Below are 23,392 nucleotides of genomic sequence, written 5' to 3'. Positions count from 1 at the left end.
TCTAGAGGAGGACAACAAAGTTGTTAGAAGGGCCAGAAGATAGGTCATATGAGGAAGGGCTGAGGACACTTTGGTTTGAAAAAAAGAAGGCTCAGAGGCAACCTTATTGCTCTTTATAACTTCCTGAGGAAGGGAAATGGAGAGAGAGGTGTCGGCCTCTTCTCTCTGGGAACTAATGACCGGATGTTTAGGAACTGCACGGAGCTGTGCTAGGGAAGGTTCAGACTGGACATTAGGAAAAATGTCTTTACCGTGAGGATGCTCAAGCACCTTTAATAAAATGTTTAAACACCTTTTAGCCGTGAATTGGTCAGGCAGTGGGACTCAATCTTTCTAGGCCCCTTTCAGCTGAACTATTCTAATTTATTGCCAATTAATATAGAATTGGATGATGAGAAAGAAAGACAAAAAACAAACAAAGAAAAAAACTTTTTCTCCGACCCTCCACCCTCTTTCTAGTCCATGCTCAACTTCACTCCTTCCTTCCCAACCCATTTAACTCTTCTTCCTTCCTCCACCACCATCTGTATGGCATGCATGTATGCCATACAGATCATGAGGGTTGTGATCAGTTCATAACAGCTCCTCTCTGCCACTCCTTCCTCCTCACACTTTCACCCCGTTCCAATGTGGATCCTTGCCATGGATCCTTCTTGTTCTTCAAGAAAATTTGCTCCTGCATGGGTCCTCTCCACAGGCTGAAGTCCGTCAGGGTAAGCCTACTCCAACATGGGTTCTCCATGGGCTGCAGTTCCTTCAGAGCATATCCACTTGCAGTGTGCTCTGGCATTGTCCTCTCCATTGCGCTGCACAGAATATCTGCTCTGGTGTCTGTCCCTCCTTCACCGACCTTGGTGCTCAAAGGATTGTTTCTCTTACTTTTTCTTCCTCACAGCCTGAGCAGTGTTTTGCCCTTTCTTATATGGGTTACCACAAAGACACCACTATTTTCACTGATAGGCTCAGCCGTGTCCCGTGGTGGTTCTTTTCCAGATAAAACTGGTCACGTCCAGCACAGTACAGTCCCTGGCTTCTTGTCATATAGGTCAGCCCTACAGATCCCTTGCTACTAAAACCTTGCTATGTAAACCCATTTCAACATCAAAGACCAAAAACCAAACAGTTCAACATTTCCTTTTTTAGAAAAGAACATCCTTTTGGGAAGGTTCCCTAGAGGAATTCCCTTTCTTTAAGGTCTTCTCCAACCTTAACGATTCTATGATTCTATAAGTAAATCTTCACTGTATTTTATCAGCCTCCAAGTCTCCATCTGCAGCCTCAATCTGCACTATAGAACTAGAGTGGCAAGGAAACAAACAGTTGTCATATAGATATAATACTGAAACAATATTTTTTTTTTAACTCTTGCCCTTTCTTGAGAAATGAATTGTAACATTGGCTATGTTCTCTATAGCTGTTTTCAAGAAAGGACTTAACCACATCTGCAAATTCAAGATTCTGTTTTCAATATGTAATTAAAGAGGTATTTTTATGACACCCCACACAAAGTAATTACATACCCTTCTTAGCTTTCAGTGTTTTCCTCCACAGTGTAGAAAATATTCCATCTGTCCAATCATTAGTTGCAGCATCTAGTTTCCCAAACATCTGAGGAGCTGTTATAGCTTTGGGATTCATTCGCATTTCTCTATGAGGTTGTCCACATTCTGTCATTGCTCTCATTAATATGGTTATGACCATTGTTTTTCCAGATCCACTAGGTCCAAGTGTCATCAATCCATGACGTACTAGAGAAGTTTCATACAACTATTAAAAATTAAAATGTTTTGAGAAATAAGCTTTTGGAAGATTTTGGCTTGCATTTAATATGTTTGATAGTCAGTGATTATAAATATATTAGACATAGAACATTATGTGCTCAGAACTGAAACCAGCCTGTGTTTGTTGATTTGTAGTGTGTTGTGGAATTGTCCTAATATTTAAAGCACCAAGTTTACTATGAAACAGTTTATCGAACTAAATCTTGCCTAACATATTCAAAGCAACTCAACACTTTATTTTTTTAACCAGATTTTAAACAGGATTTTCTGTATTACTCAAAAGGAAAAAAAAAAAAAAAAAAAGAATAGTAGCAAAACATTTAACACACAAATAAGTAAGCAGTAAAGTGCTAAAACATCTTGAGTGTATGAAATAAACATAGGCGCAGCACTTCCTGCACGTTTTTGTATATGAAGACTGTACAGCCTATGAACAAACCTAGCACTTCAAGGCCTTCCTATTAAATAACTACATACCCATTAATCAGCAACATGCCATACGATTAACCCACACTAAACAAAAAATTACCATAATGCAAAATCATGGTCTAACCGTTAATTCATTAGTTTATTGAACATAATGTATTATAAATATTTCAAAAATCAAAAATACTTAATTTTTCAGAACACCTTAACAATCTTCTGTTTTTTGGTTCTTTCATTTTACAGTACTTCCTGCATGCTCACTTGTATACTTAGCCTTGTCATAGCTTTAAATAAGGTTGTCATAGCATACACTAAGACTGCCTGAGGCTTCTACACATACTTTATCTCTTTTAACCCAATATGGCTAAGCTGAATGATTACCCAACAATACAGGTTCTTTCTCACATAAGGTTTGAGTCTTTATTTCCTATAATGTCTGCTCAAACCCGTCATGAAGACCATCCTTCATTACAGAAACGTATTTCAGTCATGAATACACACCTCTTTTTTTTTTTTTTTTTTCTACTTTGCCCTATGATAGGTCTTTTAGCTCTCATTCCCTATGTAGCAGAAGTTGTGCCCTGGCTTTGTTTCTTGTCACTATTTATTTTCTGCCTTGGCCTTCAAAATGCCTCCCAACTATTCTTATACCCTACCATCCCTACTCTAGCCTAAGAAACTCGTGTTTAGGGTGCCATTTACGTGCTTCGTTTCTGCATTCAGATAGCTTAGATGCACTACCATATCTGGGAAAGGCTGGGTTAACGCATGCTTTAACATTTTTGTTTGTTCTGAATAATTTAACGAAGTAATAATAATAACAAAAAAATGACCCTTAATATTCCTTAGTGTGGTCTACACTCAACCTTTATTTTATTCCAGTACTAGCAGCACAGGTCCTAAAATGAGACAGAAATTTAACCATTAAAATGGTGTTCTGACTTCTGTTTGTTAAAAAGATTTTAGGGGAAAAAAAAAAAAAAAAAAAAAAAAAGGTTTTACCTGAACAAGCTTAAGATTCCATGGTGGATGGTTAATCAATCCTGCCTCTTCAATCTGATTAGCTACTGCAGCCTGTAGCTCCGTATATGTACTACTGTCCAACTGCAACCCCGGAAATAGATCATTGACAAGACTGAGAAACAAAGGTTCATCTTCATCTATCTGGAAAGAAAGAAAAAAAAAAAAAAAAAGTTATTACGTTTTTAAAGAATGATTATCCAAACTTCTCAAACCAAAATCCAAAATTAATCTCTACTGTAATAATAAACAGTAAGAATATATTTTCTAAATACAGATGCCTATGTTCATAAATGTGTACTACCAACAGGATAGGTCAATAAGGTGATAGCATTTTGATATTGTCATCCATGCCATGAAAAAAATAAATTCAAAACTGAAAGAAATTTCCCACTGAGTACACACTGAATCTATCTGTAAAATCCCCCAACAGTCACAGCATATATTGGACAGAACATCCTTTCTGGAAAGAAACCTTTCCATAACTTCCTTTTCCAGGCCTTAAATAGTTTTCCTCCCAGCATTACCAAACACCACCAGAAGCAAACTCCCTGAAGTCAAAAAAGCATAAAATAGATTTAGTCTGTACCTGAGCAAAAAATGCTAAATTTGTCACGACATTTCCACTACCACTAAATTCAATACCTCTGTAATAGAACCATAAAAATACCAGGATTATGTGCTTTCAATTCCTACAACAAACAACACTCCATTCAATGCAAATGCCCTTATGGTAACTATATTGGTGGAACTAAACAAGACCCTGTCTACCCAAAAAACTCACACTATCACTGGAAAAAAAAAAAAAAAAAAAAAAAAAAGCAAAATTCTACATTTAAAACATTCACTGCATGTATGATTTTTGAATCCTAATACTTAAAGGACACCTCCAAAACCTTTCAAAAAATGTGTTAAAGGTAGAATTCTTACACCTGCTGGATATCAAACTGACAAATTTGATGCATACATTGGATTTACAACACACTAGAATCTCTGCTTCCTAGTAATCTCCATGTTCAGTACATACATTTTCCCGTTTCCATATAATACTGTCTTCAATTTAAAGGCATACAGGCAGCAACCGTTTTTTTTTGTGTGGTTGGTTTTGGTGTCAGCCTTTGTTCACACGTTTGTTTGGTGTCAGTCACAGATAGATGCATACACGCTATTAATTTGTCTATATATTAACTCTGTTTTTATTTTCTATTGCTTTTGCAGTAATTGATAAAGCAAAACCTGATTGAAACAGACTGACAATTAACTAGAAATCTTTGGCACATGGTTGTTACGCATGTGCTAACTGGACTGAACACTACATACTTCATTACTTGAGGACTTGCATTACTGGCAACTGTATAAACTAGCAATGTACACTGTTGAGCAGGAATACTTTAAAAGATTAATTTAGTTCACATTCAAACTATTCAGTTTATTTATAGTACAGTAATCAGTCTATACAGATGTCAGTATGTGAAATGTCATACCCACAGCTAAACCAATATTAACTTACTTGAACATTGCACCCTAAACACTGTTTTAAAGTTCAATAAACATTCACTAGCATTTAATTATGTTTATCACTTTTCATTTTTTAAAAGAAAGGGGTGTTTTTGCTTTTTTTTCTCAACCTCTATTAAAAAAAAAAAAAAAAAGTAAAAGAAATTACTAGTAGTCTTGCACATAATACGGTGCTAAAATCTTAAGTTAGATTCTTACCAGCTTAGAAAGATTCATATCTCTTAGCCCTCTCATAACAATGCTTAATTCACTTTCATTTGGTCTGGCCCTTTTTTGAGATCCAAGAGTCCTAAGTACTGACAGGATATTCCTCAGGCCAAAGTCATAATGAACCTACAAGAGGGTGAAGAAAAAGGCTTATGTATCAGTAATGAGTTCTATAGCTTTATTTCATCAGTATATCAAATCTTGCCTTACTAACCACCTTCTATATTGTAGTTACCCTGCCTGGAAAAGGTAGCTAACACAGGAATTGTTGCTGTTGAGGAATTATTCTATTAAAATAAATGAAGGACAATAATATTATTTTCAGGAAGAGAGGGAGTGTAAGTTTTCTACTTCAAATTTCATTGACTTCATCATTTTCAAACCCATATAGCAAGTATTTTTTAGCTCTTTGTCTCAGTTTTCAAAAAAAACAATAGTTCCATTGCAGACTGGGACTTTCCAACTGAGGAAACTTAAACCCTGGACCTCAGATGAAATCAGTTCTGTGCACTGCAGAGCAGCACTGCGACTTAAATCAAACTTCAGACATTCCTCCTGCAGTTTCCAAACTCTGAATGCTTTCTCTAGACTTCTCTAATCTTACAGAAAAGTGACATCACCAGGTTAATTTTCCCTCACTGCCACGTGTAGGCAGAGAATTTCATACATATGCAACTGAATGCTAACATTTTTAACAATTAAATAAGTGTATCTGACTACACATACATGAACTAACATGGTTATTTGTTCACAAATTTTAATAGAAACATGCTTGGATTATATTTTAATTACTTCAGTATTTTTTTAGAAGCATAAAAGTGATTATTCAGGAAAAAAACCTGCACAAACCAAAACTGAAGTGTGTATTTTATGTAAAAAATATTTACATATACAAACACAAAAACAAAGAGGAACAGAATGCATAACATTACCTGCTTAGTGAGCTGCTCCTCACAAAGTTTATAAAGAACAAAGAATTTCTGAGACAATACCACATTGTCAATAAATCCATAACTTGCAAGCTTAACTCTTATGATTATCTGAAATAAATATATATATATTTAGAAAATATTTTTTCTGAAGATAGATAAGGAAAGTAAAAGAGTCAAATAAAAACATTTTTTCTTTCAGTTCACTCATTAATTGTACCTGTCTATCTGGAACCATCATTGAAACGGTTCTAAACTGAATTTTTAGATTTTCTGGAAGTTCTTGACGTCCAGCATATCCAGGATTCTATATAGGAAGACACACTGCATTATTATTTACAACAGTCAAAACAACATTCTTCTTACTGTTCAAGAAAAGTAAATTTAAGCACAAATGCCTGGATCTGTTCAGTTAATACCCTTGTCATAATAAACTTAAGCTGAACTATGAATTAAATACCTTATACATAATGGTGTTATAACTGCAAATGCCAGCCAGCAAACATAATTTTAAAATTTTATGGAATAAAATCTACTTGGTTGATTGCTTCTACTATATTTCCAGAAGAAACACTGAGCTCTCAGTAGCAAGGTAATTCTAATAAAATGATAGTTCATAAGGAAAACAGTAATTATGGAGAAATTTCTGGTAACTGAAGAATAAATACATGCTTGACTGACACTGGTCAAACCTTAAGCATTCAGGGAAGAGGAAGTTCTATAGATCTTCTGACATGTTAAAGATTCAGTAACTAGCAAGAGTCAAGAAAAAAGAATAATAAGCAGTCTACAATGAAGAAATATAAGGGTGTTCTTTCCTATATTTCTTGTGTCTGAAGTTTATTTTTAAAATACAGACTTTCACTGAATGTTTAATTGTGAGTGAATCCATCTGCTTAAGAATTACATAAAAATTGGAATTCTTTTAGTGATAGAACTAATTTTAATAATAATTCAAGAATATGCAGAGAATATTTTGTAACAGCAGTAAAAATAACACATTCAACAAAATTAAAACATGAAAACTTCACAACAAAGTCATATGGAATACAGCATCAATGACTAAGAAATTCTGACTAATAGAGGTTTTCCTGAACCTTGCTGCAAACATGAGGAATACTTCTAACATAAAACAGGTGACATTTACAAAATTAGAAGTGGTCAACATATTTATGGCCTCCTTATTATCCTGCACTTGAACATGCAAATGAGTATTTTAATTTCCATCTGCCTTGGCATTAGGAAACATACATTTGAAAATATCCTGCTGCCTATGAAATTACAGGAATTGGACCTGCAAAGCCTCAGGAATCCTGTGGCAACATGACAGAATATCCTGAAAATTCATCTAAATCCAGGAGTTTGTGTTTCAGCCTTGGAGTAATGGTTGGTAACTGCCTGTCTAACTGCTTGTCTAAAATTCTATTATACTACCTTGCATGTCTTTTTTTTTTTTTTTTCTGTAGATTATCCATTCAGATGTAGAACATATCTTTGATGGATATATATTGCAAGAATTTTTCACAAGTTGTCATTATAAGAAAGGGAACAATGCATCTCATAAATGCCACCCAGAATGCAGGACACAGTACTGTCATAATGCTTGTGCTAAATCCCAGATTGACACACAGACCAGAATGGACACCTCTACCACTGAAGGCCAAAACTGGACATCTAGCATTGTGGATGTGTTGACACATCCTGTATCAGCAAATGAAAGTGTCCAATCATTTTTTCATAGGTTTTGGAAAGACCTGTTGTCTCCACAGTACAAAGGGAGTAGTTTATTCCAGAATCATTGTACTTATGGTCTGTAAATCAGCTTTAAAAATTCTTATTTTATTTTTATTTATGCATATAAAATGCCCATTAGACAAAACATATCTCCTTGAAAAATCTTTCCTGTATCTCCAGGCTTAATTGAAGGTCCTCTTTTTTTCCCCTACAGTAGCTTTCTTACTAATACTGTTACAGCTTTTCATTTACAGAGCATTTGTGAAGTTTGGCCAAACTTTTAGGTATGCTACATAATGAATTGCAACACAGTAGAGGGGATGTAATGCACTGAACCTTAGGAATAATCAAAGCAAATATTAAGGCAAGCAATTCACAAACAACTATTTATATTGTGTTCTGGTAGTTCAGTCTAATTCTACAGCAACAGCTTCACCTAATTCATAAAAAAAAAAAAAAAAAAAAAAAAAAAAAAAAAAAGGTATTTTCACCTTGTCATGTTATTAACTTGTATATGGCATAATTTGATAATTTGTTACTTCTAGGGAATTATTGCGACATTTACCATTGTTAGGAAAATTCCAAACTCTGGATTTAAATCCACACAGTCTCCATCAGAAAAAATGAATTGCTTTTTTCTTTCTTTTCTTGCTGTTAAGATAATATAAATTTGTTGTGCTGCTACGGACAAGACAGGCAACTCAATTCGGTTGAATTCATCGAAACATCCCCAAGATCCAGACTGTGCAAGGCCTAAAATAGGGACAGAAAAATTGTTACCTCTTTTTTCTTCATGCATATTTCAGATATCTGAACTACGTCTTTTTTTTTTTCTTCAAATAATTAAAATTAATCTTATTGGCCTGTGGCCAAGGCCTATATTCCTCCAGTCTACCTATTTTCATATTTATATTCAAACTGAATTAATATTAGTTGATTTCTACAAAATGGTTGATAGTGAATCAAAATCAGAAAAATTTTTGAAAACATGGAGTATTCAGCGGATCTTTGGTACTGATCTTTCCACAAATTAAGCCTTTTATTGTAAAGTAGCAATTCAATTCTTCTGCAAAAAGCAACACTGTTCATCTAAAAACATCAAAAATAAGTGACACACAATTTCAAAAGACTAGCCCTAAAATGTTACATTACAAAATCCTGTTGTTTTGTTGTTGTTGTTGATGTTTGCTTATATGTTTTTGTTTTAATTCAGGTTTTTACTTTCAAGGGTTTTTACTTTCACGTAGTGAAAAGGGTTCAGGTTTTTTCTTTCAAGCTTAGAAACACATTATTTTAGACACTTTTATGACACTATTATTTCCTTGTTATGACAATCAAGCAACAACAACAAAACAAAAATTTGAATAGTTTCACCCCTTCTCAATACATACATGTATAATACCATAGCTTAGCAAAATGAGCTGACAGACTTCATGAAGTTTAAAAAGTCATTTATCTGGGACAGAATAACTCATTACAACAACACAAACTTGGTGCTCATTGGCTACAAAGTAGTTTTGCAAAAAAGAAATGGGTGTCATGCTTAACAACAGAGCATGAATTGGAATTATGCACTTGTCACAAATGAACCCAGTTGCATTAAGATTATATCCAGCAGGTTGAAGGAAATCAGTGTTTGCCTCTACTCTGCACTTGAGAGACAGCAGTTGTAGCATATCCAGTCTGAAGCTTTCCATCAGAGGAAAGACACTGCAGCACAAGTCCAGCAGGTGGCTGCCCTAATGGCCAGGGGATTGGAGGATATGACAGAGTAGGAGGGGCTAAGAGAACAGTTTCTTCATTCTGAAAAGAAAAGCTAAAGGGAAAGTCTATTGCTGTCCACACGAATTGAAAGCTAAAAAGTTGGAGCCAAACTATTGTGAGATGGACAGTGGAAAAAGAGCCAGTGGACATGTTGCAATGTGGAAAATTCCAAGTCAACATGTTTACAAAAAATTTTACCATGAGGTTGGTCAAATACTTGAACAGGGGTCCTGAATCGTTTTGGTTATCCTTGGAGATACTCAAGCCCAACAGGAATAAGGTTCTTTCAGCCTGCCACAATGGCACTTGCTCTGAGCAGGAGATGGGACTAGATGACCTGTGGAGGTCCCTTCCATCCTAATAAGATTCTATGAAATCTTACCTTTGAAAATCCTACCCAAACCTCTGAAGTCCATTTGATCAGAGCAGTTAAAGACTACTACGTATTTTCCCAGAGCTTTTCCCATGTCTTTCGTCGTTTCTGTTTTACCAGTTCCAGCTGGTCCTGCTGGAGCTCCTCCCATGTTCATTCCCAAAGCCTGAGCTAAAGTTATATAGCACCTATAAATGTTAAATCATATTGATTTATTAAATCATATATATGTTTACGCATATATATGCATATGCAAACATAAAAAACAAACTACGTGCTATATTCTTGCATTACTTCTTCATAAAGCAGTTCCATTGAATTCACTGAGTTCAGGAAGATCAGAGTGGTAAAAGTCATGAAACACGGCATTTAAACATTACATATGCAATCAAAAAGTATTTATCTGGTCTTTATCTAGTTCATTACAAACAGTGAATATTCAGTAAGTTAACACATTAATGCACACCACAAAGGAATTTAACTGTAATTAACTCTTTTTGAAGCTATAATAAATAGATTCTGCTGTTGAATGGCGCTACTTCATCATATTTGGCAGGATCTTAATCTTTATATAATTCATTAGGTTAGGTTACATTTGTCTAAATCATGAAGTATAAAAGAATAAGTCTACATGACCCCTGCCATAATTATGGGTTAAAATTTTAAAAGACAATTTTTTATTTTTTTTTTAGATTGCTGTTTTAGCTGTGTGTGTGACCCTTAGCTATGATTTTCAGTCACAGTAAGTCACAGCAGAGTGACTCAAGGAATTAAAATGACAAAGTTTCTGTACAAATGAGGGGGTATCTTCACTGTCAAATCAACCCTAAAAAGTCAAATTTGAGTACATCTCAAACAAGATATGGTTTAATGGGGACTGTTAGCGTTAGGTCAGAGGTTGGACTCGATGATCTTGAGGTCTCTTCCAACCTAGAAATTCTCTGATTCTGTGATTCTGTGAAATGTATTTTTGTCTTTAATTAGCAATAAATAGAGTAGAAAATAGAGGTTAATAGATAACTAGTTGATATGATTTAGCTTGAATCACCACAACATATTACACCAAATTTGCGCTGTAAGGATCTTGATGTTTTCTATGTGATTCTGTTAACTGATAGGAAACACGAGTGAATGAAGGTTTTCCTCCTAAGGGTCTACTGGGGTCGAGACAAATATGAGGGTAGAATTTATCTTTCTGCATAAAAAAAGTACTTGATTGTTGGGTGCAGTGTGGTCTACTGCAGAAATGGACTGAGTTTTCACAATAGCAGTCCTACCGCTTCTGGGCAAATAAAGATGGAGAATAAAGATGCTCCAAAAAGCTGTACAGACCGGTATTCCACATAATAGCAATGGTATTGTGGAATTTATTGTTGCTTCTTGAGGGGATCTTTTTGCAAGTGAAGTATCTTTTGGCTGTTTAGTTTCTCATTTGGCCAAAAGTAACATCTCCAGAATGGAAAATGTGGAGGAAGAATTTTAACAAACAACAAAAAAAGTAATCCACATTTATTTAAAACAAAATTAATGGTTGTTGTTTGATTGCCTGGTTACAGAGCGATAATAGCAAGCACGCTCAGCAGGGACTTTGTCAAAATCTAGATTCTTACAGACAAATTTAAAATGTTTCCCAGTACTAATAAGAAGATAGGCAGTGACTGGTTGTCTTAGACTTTCAGACAGGAACCCTTATAGAATCCTTTGTTACAGAGGTTTAAATATTTGACCTAATCTTATCTTCAGAATAGAAATACTGCAAAAATATAATCTACCATATAATCTTAAAATTATTCAGTTCTGTTACTAAATCTTTTAAGACTATGAAGTGATAAAACTCTTCTAGGAATGACTAGGTGAGATGTCATGATTAGTGAGGTTATATATGAAAGAATTTCATCAGTGACCTAACCCACACAGGACTTAATTCAGAATGACTCTCTTTGAAGATATTATGTTAAATAAACACTATATATATACAAAAAGTATTTATGACATATAACCGTGTTTCTAACCTGTCTGTAAGAGGTGTTATAACCAGACGATCAGTGCAACCCAGGAATTCATTTTGGTAAATAAAATCTACATCTGTAATGGATACAAAGACTTGATCGAAATCCTCCTTGAAATAAAATCTAGACTGCTTTAACCATTCAAAATCAGTTGGTGATTTGATGTGCATTTTTACCTTAAAAGAAAGTAAATAAATATATATGTTATAACTTAATATTCATGTTTATTATCTTTGATAGCTAGGACAAAGTCCTAATTTGCATGAGAATAATGAGTGATTACTCAAGTTAAAGTTCCTAAGAAGTAAACTGAAGTAGATATAAGTCTTGCGTAATATTTATAAATGTATATTAAGCCAATTAACAAATGTCCCAATCATATTAAATGATCATAATAACCTCTTTGTTATCAAATACAGCTTAAATTGCTTTTGTAGTGCAGCTAACCTGCCAAGTGAAATTAGCAAACATTATGTGAGTTCATCAAACACATTGGAACAAAGGGCACGATGCAGGAAAGATCTGATGGAGGCATGGGAGGCATGGAAGCTGCACAGAAACTAGTAGGCTTGTGCCATCAGCAATCAAAATATGTGAAGGATATAGTGTTGAGGGATAGCACTCCTCACTAAAGAAAAGAGTGTAAATAATCTATTAGAGTCTAAAAAGTTCAGGGAAAGAATTGGCATAATCTGTTGATTTTAGTAGGTTTGTTTGTCTTCTGTGTATGCCCCTTAGGAACCACAAAGACAATCCCAAAAGAGAAGGAGCAGGACCTTCTTAAAAAAAATAGATTAAATTTAGATTAAAATTAGATTAAATTTAGAAAAAAAATAGGTGTTATGGAAGATACTGCTTAGTTGTCTTAAATCAAAGTCTGTACTTTACCAAATCATCAAAAATATCACGCTGATGTACATGGATGGTAATAAGTGTTTCAAATTTCACTCTGTCAAACTTGGAAAGATCATGTGTGGTCTGGCTAATCAACATATTCAAGATCTCCAGAAATCTCCCATTGGTCACTTGCATGATTTTTCTGTCCTCTTTAGCACTCTGTAGAGCTTCTTCTGAATCACGTGTCCATAACATTTGAATTCCCAGTAATCCAACCTGCAAATTTATTATGTGAACGAATACAAAAGAATCACTTGTTAAACACTAGCTTTATTCTAAATGCCTTGGATATAACAGGAACAAAAAATAATGGTAAAAAGTTCCAAATTATCACTTGCTCCCATTATGATAATATCTCACCATAATACTGTGCCTAAATTAGTTGTCTCTGTTGTAGGATTTGAAACTCCTTAGAAAACATATTAAAAACTTTTACGAAAATTTGTCACACACTGAGACAAATACAAACGAAGCACAATCCTCAGTTTCACTTACAAACCCTTACTGTATTCCAGCATCAGAAACAAACACATTCAACTGTGGGGAGAAGTCCTGCTGGAAATTTTCCACTGCCAGTTCACAGCTAATTAAAGAGCATTAAAAATGTGTGTGTTTACTACTGAACATGGGATGCATTGCAATATCGCTAACATGCTCCCATGATTAGAGCACGTTGAACTAGAAGGTATTTTGGTTCCAAATTAATTTAGAAAGGTACAAAAACATTGAGTATAACCTACAGCCTCAGATTTCGATTTACCACACCAGACACATCCAGGACAAAAACTGATAGATGAGAACTGTAACAATACCTTTCTTTCCCACGTTGCAATGCAAGAAGACAAAAAATTTGACTCATCAACTCTTTCAACTTTTTTGCCTCCCTATGCCTATAATGAGTTCATGGTTATTTCCTGCTACAAAATCTCTGTATCTTGTCATTTTAAAATCATTTGGCTATCATCAATAGAGTGTAAATTACTTTATTTTAGAATGACAACTCAGTTAAAGAAAAAAATATATTTGGATGTGACTTTTTCATGCTGCCTATAACAGAAGCATCTGAGACAGTAAGAAGGGAATTTGAAGGAAAGAAAATATTTCAAATATTTGCAAATATTTTGCCTAATTTCTTCTCTATTCTATAAAAAAGCATTTCTTTCTCTGTACTTTAAATTTCTTGACAGAAGACCATTTTCTTATTTTTTTCCCTTATGTCCACTGTTTTAACACAAATAATTCTTTCAATATGAACACATTTGGATTGGGAAATAAGATCCCAATTATTACCATTACTTTGCACATGCTAATAAAGCCACTTCAAAATGTTTGACATGCAAAAAAGACTGACAGTCCTTATTTTTTAAAGAAAAGTAATAGACCTTTAAAATAAATACCACTAATGTAAGACATAATTATATCATAAATACAGCTTAATTATATCATAAACACAGCTAATAAATAATAATAAATACAGCATAATTGCATCATAAATACAGCTTTAAGATAATTCTGTTCAATATCTAAATGTCCTCAACATTTTTTTTAATTAGCAATGTACTGGCCAGTTTTAATATTTGCATAAATTCTATTAAACAGTTATGCCCACTGCTATAATGATTAGCGAATGACCAGGTCAGAATTTGGGAAGGCTGGGAAACAATTCATTATTTGTTAATGAAATTTATGAATAATCAGTAAGATGGAGAAATATCTAGGCAAACTAGAATCTTTCAAAATAGGCTTCTTCTAGGAGTGCATTATCCTAATGACAAATACAGGAATTATGAAGAAAAACTCATAAATCATCATGAGATTGTAAATCATTATGACATAAGATAATCATAATCATAGCTCTTGCAAGCATAAATTTAGAGAAATCTATCTGCATATGATATTTTCATTGCATATCAAAGACGTTCAATATCGATATCCATCACAGAAAATACAAGCTCTATTTCTTCTCCAAGAGAAGACAAAATTATTTTAAAATGTGTTATGAGAAAAAATATCATGCTACATATAGGACACCAAAACTGAGATAATTACAGGTTGCCTGCTACTGGTAGTTTTATATCTTTGTTTCCTCTATTGAAACTTCCTCATATAGACAACTCCTTAGCTTATATGTTGTTTATATCCCTGGACACACAGCCTAGACTACACACACATCTTCCACATCCTGTATTCTCACCTGTGCTGGGAAGTGATTAAGAAAATTCAGCAAATTATATCCTGGGTCAATAATTTGGTAATATGCTGCCCTAATTACACCATGCAATGAAATCTGCTGCACACGCAATAAATCCTGCAACCAAAGCTCTACTGGTCCTTTTGCAATCACTGGAGTGTCCAACTGAAAAAATTAATTAAAGCAAAAGGAAGAAAATAGGACATAGTTAAACTTCTGTTCAACACCATTAGTTACTAAATAGTTCCTAATTTTTTATGCACAATTACAGATTTAATTTCTATAACCATTGTAGAAAAATATTTAATGAAGACAATTTTATTAGAAATAAATATTTCAATCATCAGTGTAATTAAGTATACATTAAGTTGAATTATTGTTATCTGTCCAATAACAGAACAATTTCTCTATTAACAAAATTTCTGGGGAAAAAATCGAAGTCTTACGGGTATTTTTTCTCCTTCTCTTGATATGACTGCCAGTATGCGATCATAATCCTTTGCATGAAATTCTACTTCATTTATATTGTCAGAAATGGAAGGAAGATGCGGCTGTAAGGACAATTAAAATGTCAAAGTAAATATATTATGGTAGCAAACAACAACAACAAAATCTCAAGTAAGGTTATCTTGTGAAGGTTTGTCTGAACCTACGGATAAGCTTCAGGCCATCTAAAGTTAAAAATTGCTGAAATGCTTGTGTAGGATTATATCTCCATCTGCTGGTAGATTTTTTGTTAATTCTCTTTTGTTTTACATTTTCCAGAGGCAATCTAGCAGAACAAAGGTCAGTTGTTAAGTCAACTATTTATCTCAACCCTCAGTTACAATCTAGACTAGTTGGACTGATTTAGCACTACATAAATCAGCAGTTTCAGAGGTTCCCTTCTGTCAGTTTAGCCATGAAAGGAACCTTCATTAAATCATGTGATGGGATATTAAATCATATTAAAATCATGTGATGAGATATTAAATCATATTAAAAATCATATTAAATCATGTGATGGGATATTAAATCATATTTTAGTGTCCTGGATGCTGAAGACTGCCTTTAAGTTACGTATTTTTGTTTTCATTTCATATTTTATTGAATACTAAAGAGCAAGAAACAAAAACAACAACAAATCTCCAAAGATTGCAAGAAGAAAATGTTAATGTTTTCATTCATTGAGTGTTTTTACATATTTTAAATTTCTTTTTGTTATAAGTGGGAAAAAAAAATCACTAAGGCTGTACCTGTATTGTATGAGAATCACTTGCTTGTCCAAGAATTTCAAGAAGTACAGGATCAGAAACAAAAAAAAATCTAGGAAACAGTAGTCTCTTCTTCTCTAAATATCTTTAAAATTGAACAAGATTTGCATTAGAATATTATATCTTTTTTTTTTTTTTTCTCCATAAAAACAAAAGACTGGAATATTTATATTTCATTCTATATAGCTTTAATTTAAAAAAGAAGACTTGACAGATGCTAAAGCAAATCTCAACTGTGAACATTTTAAGAAGATATGCAAGGGGAGTTTTGAATATTCTTTTTTTTTTTTTAAAGACTATCAAATTTTAACATTTTTCACAGTGACAGAACATTACCTGCTTGTACACACAAAGAATACTTGCTGACCAGCAATACTTCCTTAGTATCTCCCTACAGGTTATCATATTTTGATGCAAATGATCTTGCACAATTGAATTAAGAAATATGCCAAATGTTGGAATGATGGACATTGGAATCAACTTCCCTACCACAAAGAATTCTCGAAACACAGTTACATAAAATTTCTGTGCTATTTTATGTTTGTTTAAATATATACTATTTTCTATTTTAATGAATATGCAGACAATTAGCAGATTGTAAACAATGAGCAGACATTGTTTGTTTACCCTAAAGTCCTTTCTGTCTGCTGAATCTATGTCTGAAACTGAAAATTTACTATCTGGTTTTATCTTAAAACAACAACAACAACAACAAAACTAAAACTGTCATAAAGCCTTCCTGCCTTCCCTTTCAAGTATTATCAATACAAATTCCCAGTCAGGAGAGATTATCTTCACCAGTTACCCATGCAGTTTTAAAGAAACCTGATTACAGAAAGTTCGGATGACTTCTGTTGCTAGACACTGAAGGATGCAAAGTAGAAGTAAGCAGAAACTGTGTAGGTATAATCTAGAAAAAGTAGACTCACTCTTCAGATTTGCTCTTTGAAACATTTTAAATATTTAGTTTGGAACTGAAGTGAGACCGACTATTTAGTATAAACTATTTACAGAATAATAAAATATTACATATATATATATATACAAACACACATATACATGTTTAAAATTCATACCCTGTAAGTGATTTCTGACATACTTCCAGCTGCTCATGTAAGTGAGGTAGAAGTTGCTCCATAGTCTCATCTCCAACACAGCAAGTAATTACATTTGGGTTTTCATGAGCTCGTTGCATTATTCTTACCCATGATTTGTCAATATTCTGAAAACGCTTTGCTTCCTATATATTATAAAAACATAAGTGCTTTCATATCATCATCTATTGAAAAGCATTACACAGATAGCAATTAATACATAATAGGCGAATACCTATAAGTTTACCTGGGGTAACTGTTTTGCAATATCTCCCCCTACAAAAACAGCTTCAAGATAAACCCAGAGGTTCTGTACAACCAGCCATTCTTCAATTATATCTGTAGAGCCACTTAGTTTAGAAATCCAACTCTGAATATCTTTTTTAAATGGTGCGTTGTATCTAAAATAATGGAAGAGAAACAGAAATTATTTAATTCTTAAAAAATAAAATAAAAATAAAATAAAAAGCTATTATAAAATAAGAAAGTAAAATAAAAAACAGTGAAAACAGTGGAAAAAAAAAACACACTTGTTTAACTTGGAGAGCAAGAAGAATTCCCTGAAAAGAAGTTTCTACCAACTGGATTATATTCAAATCTATTAAGACAATAGGTTGCTGCTAATACATGAAAGTGTGCCACTTGAAGTTTTTTAATCAGAAATTTTAGCTTTTATTCTTTTTTTCATTACACTCCATTCAAACTTACTGCTAATACTGTTTGAGTTACTACCTCAGTGTATTACTGAAAATACCATACAAACTCATTTTAAAAGTACCTATTGCTCAGTAAAGAGCCAAGAATCATTAAACTGTCCTCCATCAAAGTTATAATTTCTGATGATTCCGTTCCCTTTAGCAGTAGCTCTCCTCTCCCTTTGAATGATGAGAAGCTCAAAAATTGGTTTCCCCAACTGTCAACTATTTGAGATAATTTGGCTTCTATATCCTTTTCCTTTGTAGCAGATATACATATATCCTGCAAAGAAAGAATAATTTTTTAGAATCTATGTTCTTCATAAATTAAACACTTCCTGATATTATACATCTAATAATGGTCTATTTAAAAACAATATATGAAATTTTATAAGATAGTACAGCTGTGTCACAAATGCAGAAATCACAGTACTATTTTTACAGAAATCTCACTAAAATTAAATATATACATGTAGATAACTGAAAAATACTCCATTGTAAATGCATTAGTATTTCTACATTCTATTCCATTCTACATTCCATTTCTACAGTTTCATGTTTTATTATTTCTGCACAATAAGATTTCTGAATCATTATTTCAATATATTTTTGGGTAATGACAGACTCATTTTCATAGGAACTCTTAATCTTATCACATTTCAGTTTATAGAATCATAGAATCTCAGATTAGTTTACCTTGGAAAGGATATCTGAAGTTCATCAAGTCCAACATCAAAAATAAATCAAAGTATGATGAAAGTATGAATATAATGATATAATTTGCATGTATATTTCATAGAATCATAGAATGGTTTGGGTTGGAAGGGACCTTAAAGACCATCTATAATTCCACCCTGCTACCATGGGCAGGGACGCCTCCCACCAGACCAGACTGCCCAAAGCCCCATCCAAACTGGCCTTGTGTATGCCCCAGGGATGGGGCATACACAGCTTCTCTGGGCAACCTGTGCCAGTGCCTCACTACCCTAAGAGTAAAGAACTTCCCAGTATCTAATATAAACTTACCCAGTTTTAGTTTAAAGCCATCCCCCCTTGTCCTGTTACTACACTCCCTGAAAAAGAGTCCCTCCCTACCTTTCCTCTAGGAAATATAATTAAATAATTAGACAAACATTTTATAAATTATAATTTATAGCATTTTTGCTGATAATATAAAATGAAGGAGGAAGAAAAAAATGTATGTACCTACCTCAATGTCATCTTTATGTTGAAGAATTGGTGCTTCCATGATGTTTCGAAGGCAAAAGGTATCAGATTCTATATCAAATTGATGTCCTGTTGTTTCAGCTATACGATTCCAGTGTCTTTGCTTCATTGCTTTGTCAGTCATCATTTCCAACAAAGGACAAGACTCACTGAAATCATCAATTTTTTTCTTGAGATCTAAAAATGCTTGCCAGGTTTGGAGTCCTTTAGGTAGCCTACGACACCTGCAGTTGAGTTAAAATGATGCAGTAGTAAATGTCCTTTTGTCAAAATAGGAAATTTTAAAAACATTCTAAAAACACATGAGGAAATATGAAATAGCTGCTATTGAGGTCAACATTTTTTATGTAAAATTGTGTCAAATTAGTCTATCTTTTTAGGTAAAAACCCATAAGTCCTCTTAACAAAACATAGTACTTAACATTTTTAACCTCTGATGCATTCTTTGCTAATAAACAGAAATATTGCAGCTTGCATTAAAACATAAGTTCATTAGCTGCTTATCATCACAAACTTTTATTGACCAAAAAACAAAGCCAAATTAGTTAACTTCACATATGTAAACCTTGCACAAATACAATATTTATTTCAATACCAGTAATACACGATACACATTATCATATCAATTCAGAAACAGTTCATGGAAATTAGAAATATATGATCACTTTCTCTTCTCATTTTGGTTGGTGGTCCTGAAAGTATTAGCAAGGAAAATGAAAACTAAATACTCCTAATGGGGGAAAGAAAACAACAACCACTATCACCAGTTAAACAAATAAACATTTCTTTTATCCCACTCTCACAGAGCTAGGAATTAAGCAGAAGTCAACCCACCACATAAATCTGCTAATGTAAATAATATTCTATAATCAATTATGATACAGCATTCTGTGTCTGGTTTAGGGCTATGCTGGAACTCTGGCTAGTCAGTACATTCATGCACATTGTTTAGCTGCCTGGATGTTGTCAAACAATGTTGAACAGCTGCCTGATTTTCCCTGAGTGGAGGACAGTATTTTGTGTCCATTTTTGCACTTTTGTGAAATTTTGACTTTTATATAATGAAAAAAAAATATATATATATATTCAAGAATGCAGAAAAACTCAGGAGCATAGACTTGGGCAGACAGTGAAATCACAGATCACATTTCTCCTTATGAAACTGGACAAAGCATATTAATATTTTATCATTTGCTCTGTTTGCAGACTTTCTTTTCATTCATTAATAAAGGATTAATATGAGGTTCAGTTATTTGGGGCACAGGAATCAGATATGGCAAAGATGCATATTTTGAATAATATGCTGCAGGTTCCAAAGCTGTGAGCCTTGTTATCCTTACTGAGCCCTGTAAATCAGAAGATGACATTTTACACAAAGACAAGATACTACAGATTAGGTGTCTGTCAAGAGTTTGCTTCTTTGAGTGGCTCTTCATCTCTGAAATTCTAACAGTATATATAACCTCAAAATTGTGAAAAACAAAACAAAAAAACACCACCAACAAAAAACAAAACCACTACCTTTGGCACATATTTCCTTGAAAAATTATCAGTTCACAGTTAATGTTTCCCACTCAGAGATTCAGAACTAACACAAATTTCAAACCCAATCTTCCACTCTGTCAAAAGTGCAGTTAAAAAACTATGTAAATTTTTCACTTACCTATTATAATGCTATATTTGATATAATACATCAGTTAAGCTTCACAAAAACATACACTTTCTAGACTACCATGACATCCTGATGCCCATTAAAAAAAAAAAAATCCTCACTTTGTAGCACAGATCTTCTCCGTCTAGTTTATGAAGGTTTGGGTACTATTTTTGGATTACTTGAAGTCATCAGTGAGATAAGGCATGAAAAAAACTTTCAAAACAATGCTAAGTGGTAAGATATGTTGACAAAGCAAAGGATTAAAGAATTTGATGAGTCAATAATTGGGGCGTGTACTTAACAAGCTAAGGAAAAACTTTTTATACAGAAGACTTTTCACTGGAGCTACAAAGGTAATTGGCCTTTTATACGCTTTTACATTAAACAACGAATTTCAAAGAGTATTATAACTTAGCTTTTGAGAAACTCTGCATTTCAGGAACTAGATTTAAGATTGATGTAAAGCTATCTTAGTAGGTCTGCTCTACTCTATAATCATAGTATAGATATAACCAAAACACCAAATATTTGCACAAGAACAAATACACATCAATTCATTATGCCTTTATTTTGGAAATTAATAAAGTCAGATTCTTGAATGTTACTCCAATAAGAGGACTGGGGGAAAGAAGTGCAAAGAAAGCTGGAGTTGTTTCAGAATAGAGCTTATCATGACACAGGATTGCCTTATGTAGCAGGATAGTGGTGGACAGGTCTCAATGATGCAGTTACTCTGTTGTAAATTATTCTTCTCCTATTCTTCCATACTGTATTTCTTCCAAAAATAATAAATGTACTTTTTAGAAAAGGTTAGAAAATACTTCTGAAGCAATCTGATTACATCTTAATAGTCTCAACGACAAAGCCACTTTAAGCTTTCAAACTTACTGCAATGTTTGTTGCTTTTTCTTTCTTTTTTTTTTCCCCCTCAAAACTATGCTATTTAGATGCTATTGTTAATGCATGTTAATGCATTTTAAAAGGAAGAAATGTTTTAAAAAAGGATGAAAGAAGGGAAATGATTTTCTTACTCTGGTCTGTGCTGGTGCAGCCTCACCTCAAGTACTGTGTGCAGGTTTGGGTGCCACAATATAAAAAGGACATAAAACTATTAGAGAGCATCCAGAGGAAAGCTACAAAGATGGAAAAGGGTCTAGAGAGCAAGCCGTATGAGGACTGGCTGAAGTCACTTGGTTTGTTCAGCCTACAGAAGAGGAGGCTGAGGGGAGGCCTCATGGCAGCCTGTAGCTTCCTAACAAGGAGAGCAGAAGGGCAGGTGCTGAGCTCTGCTCTCTGGGGACACAGCATGGAGCTCCAGCAGAGGAGGCTTAGGTTGTATATTAGGAAAAGGTTCTGCATCCAGAGGGTGGTTGGGCATGGGGACAGGTTCCTCAGAGCAGTGGTCACAGTACCAAGCCTGCCGGAGTTCAAGAAGCACTTGGACAATGCTCTCAGACACAGGGTCAGATTTTTTGGTTGGTCCTGTGTGGAACCAGGAGTTGGAGTTCATGATCCTTGTGGGTCCATTCCAACTCAGGATACTCTATGACTCTATGAAATATTGTAAAAGACTCAGAAATGTTATCATTGTATCCAGCACTTTAAGTCAATAGGCTAATCCACCTAGTTGATTAATTTCCCTTTCACAAACTTTCAGCGTAACAGTTTGGTTGGTTTAATAAAGGAGATCAACACTTCAACTCATTATATGGTATTCTGTTATCAAAACTACAGATAAAAGACTGGTTAACTAAAAGTATAGCGTTATCCCACTCTTTCTTGAAGAACCCGATCACCTTATGATAAACCTTATTCATGGAAGTTTTGTATTTAAATATATCAAATAGCTTCGCTAAAGTTACCTAAATCTTAATTAATTTAATGTAAGTTTCTGTTCATATTAAGAACACACCTGTTTTGAAAATCCAGAAGCTCAGCATTAATTTTTTCAATGTCTACATCTGTCCAAAGTATCTCATAATAACCATTGATGCTGCTTATTACAGTATCATACAATCCATACAATTTCTGAAGCAAGTTTAACTCCTTCCTGGAACCAAAAAAGTCATACGAATAATTTCAATCAGCTATTTGGATATCTCTCAGTACTTAAATACATGATATCTGTAATACTACTACCAAAAATTGAGATCAATTAGATTTTATTTCTTAATCTAGAAAAGAACAGTTCATTAATACAAACAAACAAAGAAACAAACAACAACAACGAAGCAGATGGTGCTAAAGACCTATTAACTACTCTAAACTTATATGGGGAAAGTTTTGTTTTGGTATACTTCTATAAAACTTCAACTCATCCAAAAGACATGATTGCCCCCCTAATACTCAGTAGTATCTTCATCCTCCCCTCAAATACTGTGTGAAATTTTGTGGTCCACAATATAAGAATATAAAACTATTAAGATATGTTCAAAGGAGGGCAACAAAGATGTTGAAAGGACTACAGGGCATGAATTATGAGGAGTGGGTGAGGATACTTGGTTTGCTTAGCTTAGAGAAAACTGAGGAGTGACTTCACTACTGTCTACAACTTCCTCATAATGAGATGTGGAGAGGGAGGTGTTGTTCTCTTCTCTCTGGTGACTAGTGATAGGTCATG

At 33.8% G+C, this 23,392-nt stretch overlaps 1 protein-coding gene across 1 annotated transcript in view; it reads right to left on the bottom strand.

Moving 5' to 3' along the window:
• DNAH8 (dynein axonemal heavy chain 8) overlaps nt 1–23,392 on the bottom strand; it is a 126,178-nt gene that overhangs the window by 60,703 nt on the left and 42,083 nt on the right. The window contains 17 exon segments of the mRNA XM_032185098.1: nt 1,521–1,767; nt 3,210–3,371; nt 4,944–5,078; nt 5,885–5,992; nt 6,102–6,188; nt 8,181–8,368; nt 9,762–9,940; nt 11,765–11,937; nt 12,650–12,874; nt 14,853–15,014; nt 15,296–15,400; nt 16,085–16,187; nt 17,179–17,342; nt 17,444–17,597; nt 17,975–18,174; nt 19,102–19,342; nt 22,685–22,822. Of these exon segments, the coding sequence (XP_032040989.1) occupies nt 1,521–1,767; nt 3,210–3,371; nt 4,944–5,078; nt 5,885–5,992; nt 6,102–6,188; nt 8,181–8,368; nt 9,762–9,940; nt 11,765–11,937; nt 12,650–12,874; nt 14,853–15,014; nt 15,296–15,400; nt 16,085–16,187; nt 17,179–17,342; nt 17,444–17,597; nt 17,975–18,174; nt 19,102–19,342; nt 22,685–22,822 (2,771 nt within the window).

Source organism: Aythya fuligula, chromosome 3, assembly GCF_009819795.1.
Source record: "Aythya fuligula isolate bAytFul2 chromosome 3, bAytFul2.pri, whole genome shotgun sequence".
NCBI classification, from domain to species: domain Eukaryota; kingdom Metazoa; phylum Chordata; class Aves; order Anseriformes; family Anatidae; genus Aythya; species Aythya fuligula.
Note: the sequence above shows the minus strand (reverse complement) of the source record. Positions and strands in the feature narration are given on the sequence as shown.